The sequence below is a fragment of the Humulus lupulus genome, chromosome 6 (genome assembly GCF_963169125.1).
Source record: "Humulus lupulus chromosome 6, drHumLupu1.1, whole genome shotgun sequence".
In the NCBI taxonomy this organism is placed as follows: Eukaryota; Viridiplantae; Streptophyta; class Magnoliopsida; order Rosales; family Cannabaceae; genus Humulus; species Humulus lupulus.
In genome coordinates, this window is record NC_084798.1 from 22,655,632 (window position 1) to 22,657,642 (window position 2,011).

At 29.9% G+C, this 2,011-nt stretch overlaps 1 protein-coding gene across 1 annotated transcript; it reads right to left on the reverse strand.

Moving 5' to 3' along the window:
• Positions 1–462: 462 nt before the first annotated feature.
• Positions 463–879, reverse strand: LOC133784836 (classical arabinogalactan protein 1-like). The gene has a single exon (XM_062224108.1). The coding sequence runs from the start codon at positions 877–879 to the stop codon at positions 463–465; it is 417 nt and encodes a 138-aa protein (XP_062080092.1).
• Positions 880–2,011: the final 1,132 nt, after the last annotated feature.

Here is a 2,011-nt window from a genome sequence, read left to right on the forward strand (position 1 = left end):
ATATTGGTAATATTGGTTGTAACTGTTTTTTGTTGGGTTGTGTTTATTTTGTTGAGGTTATTTGTTGTACACTTGGGCATTTATATATATTAGGGTTCTTTGTGTAATAAGAGAATATTGAGGTATTTTTCATTTCTGGCGTGGGCTTATTCAGTAATAAAAACACAAAAGAATCTCACGATAAGGTTTTTTTTTAAGTGACTACTGTAAAAATTTCCTATAATTTAAATTATCATACTAATATTTACGCAAAAAAAAACACAAAAGGACAATACAAAATTATATAATTAAAATGGCAAATGCTGCCTTCTTCATTCACTATAAATAATATATATATAATAATGATAATAAATCATGAATCAAATAAATTGACATGAATAATAAAAAAAATCAAAATTGTAAATCTATAAACATCAACGAATTAATCCCGCAATAAGGAAGGCAGAAACTCAAGTCAGCTCTCTATATGGCAAAAACTGAGGCTAAAACGACAACGGCCATGGATCCAACGACACTGAATGAAGCCGGAACATCGCCGTTTTTAGCTGGGCCAGGAGCTTCAGTAGGAGGGGTACCAACGATCGTTGATGGAGAATCAGAAGGAGATGCAGAGATTGATGATGGAGATGAAGCTGGAACATCAAAGGCAACCGGTGACGGAGATGGTGGAGATGTAACATCGGTGGATGGAGTAGGAGCAGTTGCTGAAGTAGTGGCAGTCACCGTCGCCGGAGCAGGAGCAGTCGCTGTCGTAGGAGATTGAGCCGGAGCAGGCGAAATTTTCCTGGGAATTTGTACGGACGGAGAAGGAACAGGGGGCTGGGCGACAGTGGAGACCACTAGCAATGCTGCAACCAATGCAAAGCTTACACGAGCCATGTATAGATAGAGAAAGTACTGTTTGGAAAGAGAAAATGAGTCTTTTGAGACTTGAATATTATGAGCAGAGTCAGAGAGAAAGTAGAGAACAGAAGAATTGGCTTGTTTGAGTTATGAGTTTACTTGCAGGGTTTTAAGGCTATTTATTAAAAGGAGTGCTAAGACGTGCACTCTCTCTTTAATTTGATCACTTGTATGATTTTTTTAAAGCATGTCTATTCATATAAAACAATTAATCATAATATTTTAACTTTATTATAATAAAGTTATTATAATAAAATCACTCAACTCACTTTTTTACTTATAGAGAATAAAAGTTAGAATATAGAAAATAATTAGTTATGTTTTTTTTGTACATTTTTTTTTTGTAATTATGAAAACTATTACAATAATTATTTTATATTTCTATATGTAAGAGGAATGTAAATTGGAAGATAACTATTTAAAAAAAAATCATAATTTTTTAATTTTTCATTCATTTATTACCCAAGTAATAAGAGAAAAAAAATATCATATGGTTTCCTCAATTGAAAAAATAGTCAATATTATTAGTTTTTATTTCTTATTTATTTGTTCTCAAATTCATTGGTTGTTTTACAGAGAGTATCTTAATCATTATAATTATATATAATTATAAGTGTATAGCAAAAGAAAAAGAAAAATGGGTTGAGGCCTTAATAACTCAATTTCAAAGTATACATAGAGAAATAACAAAATATAAAAAGATCCATGCATTATTTATATAAATATATATAAAGATGAACAAATAAGAAATAAGCATTAGCGTTATATAAATATAAATACATATAATATAGTAGAAGCAAAATGAGGAAAAAAGATATATTATATACATATATAATTATAGTGGCATAATTTTAATAAAGTATAATATTGTGACTATTTATTTTATTAAAATAGATATTATTAAAAAAAATTGACACATCTCATTAAATAAAAAGAGAGTGTAAAAGAAAGTCACTTATAGAGTTTCTTTAACACTCCTCTTATATAGAAAAGTAAGGGAAGGGACTCAAGAGTCAAAAGAAGATGATCGTTGGATTTCGAGACGTTTTCTTTGTGGATGATCTAGCAAAAATCAACGCTCCAGAGTTAATTTTACTTTACATGCAAT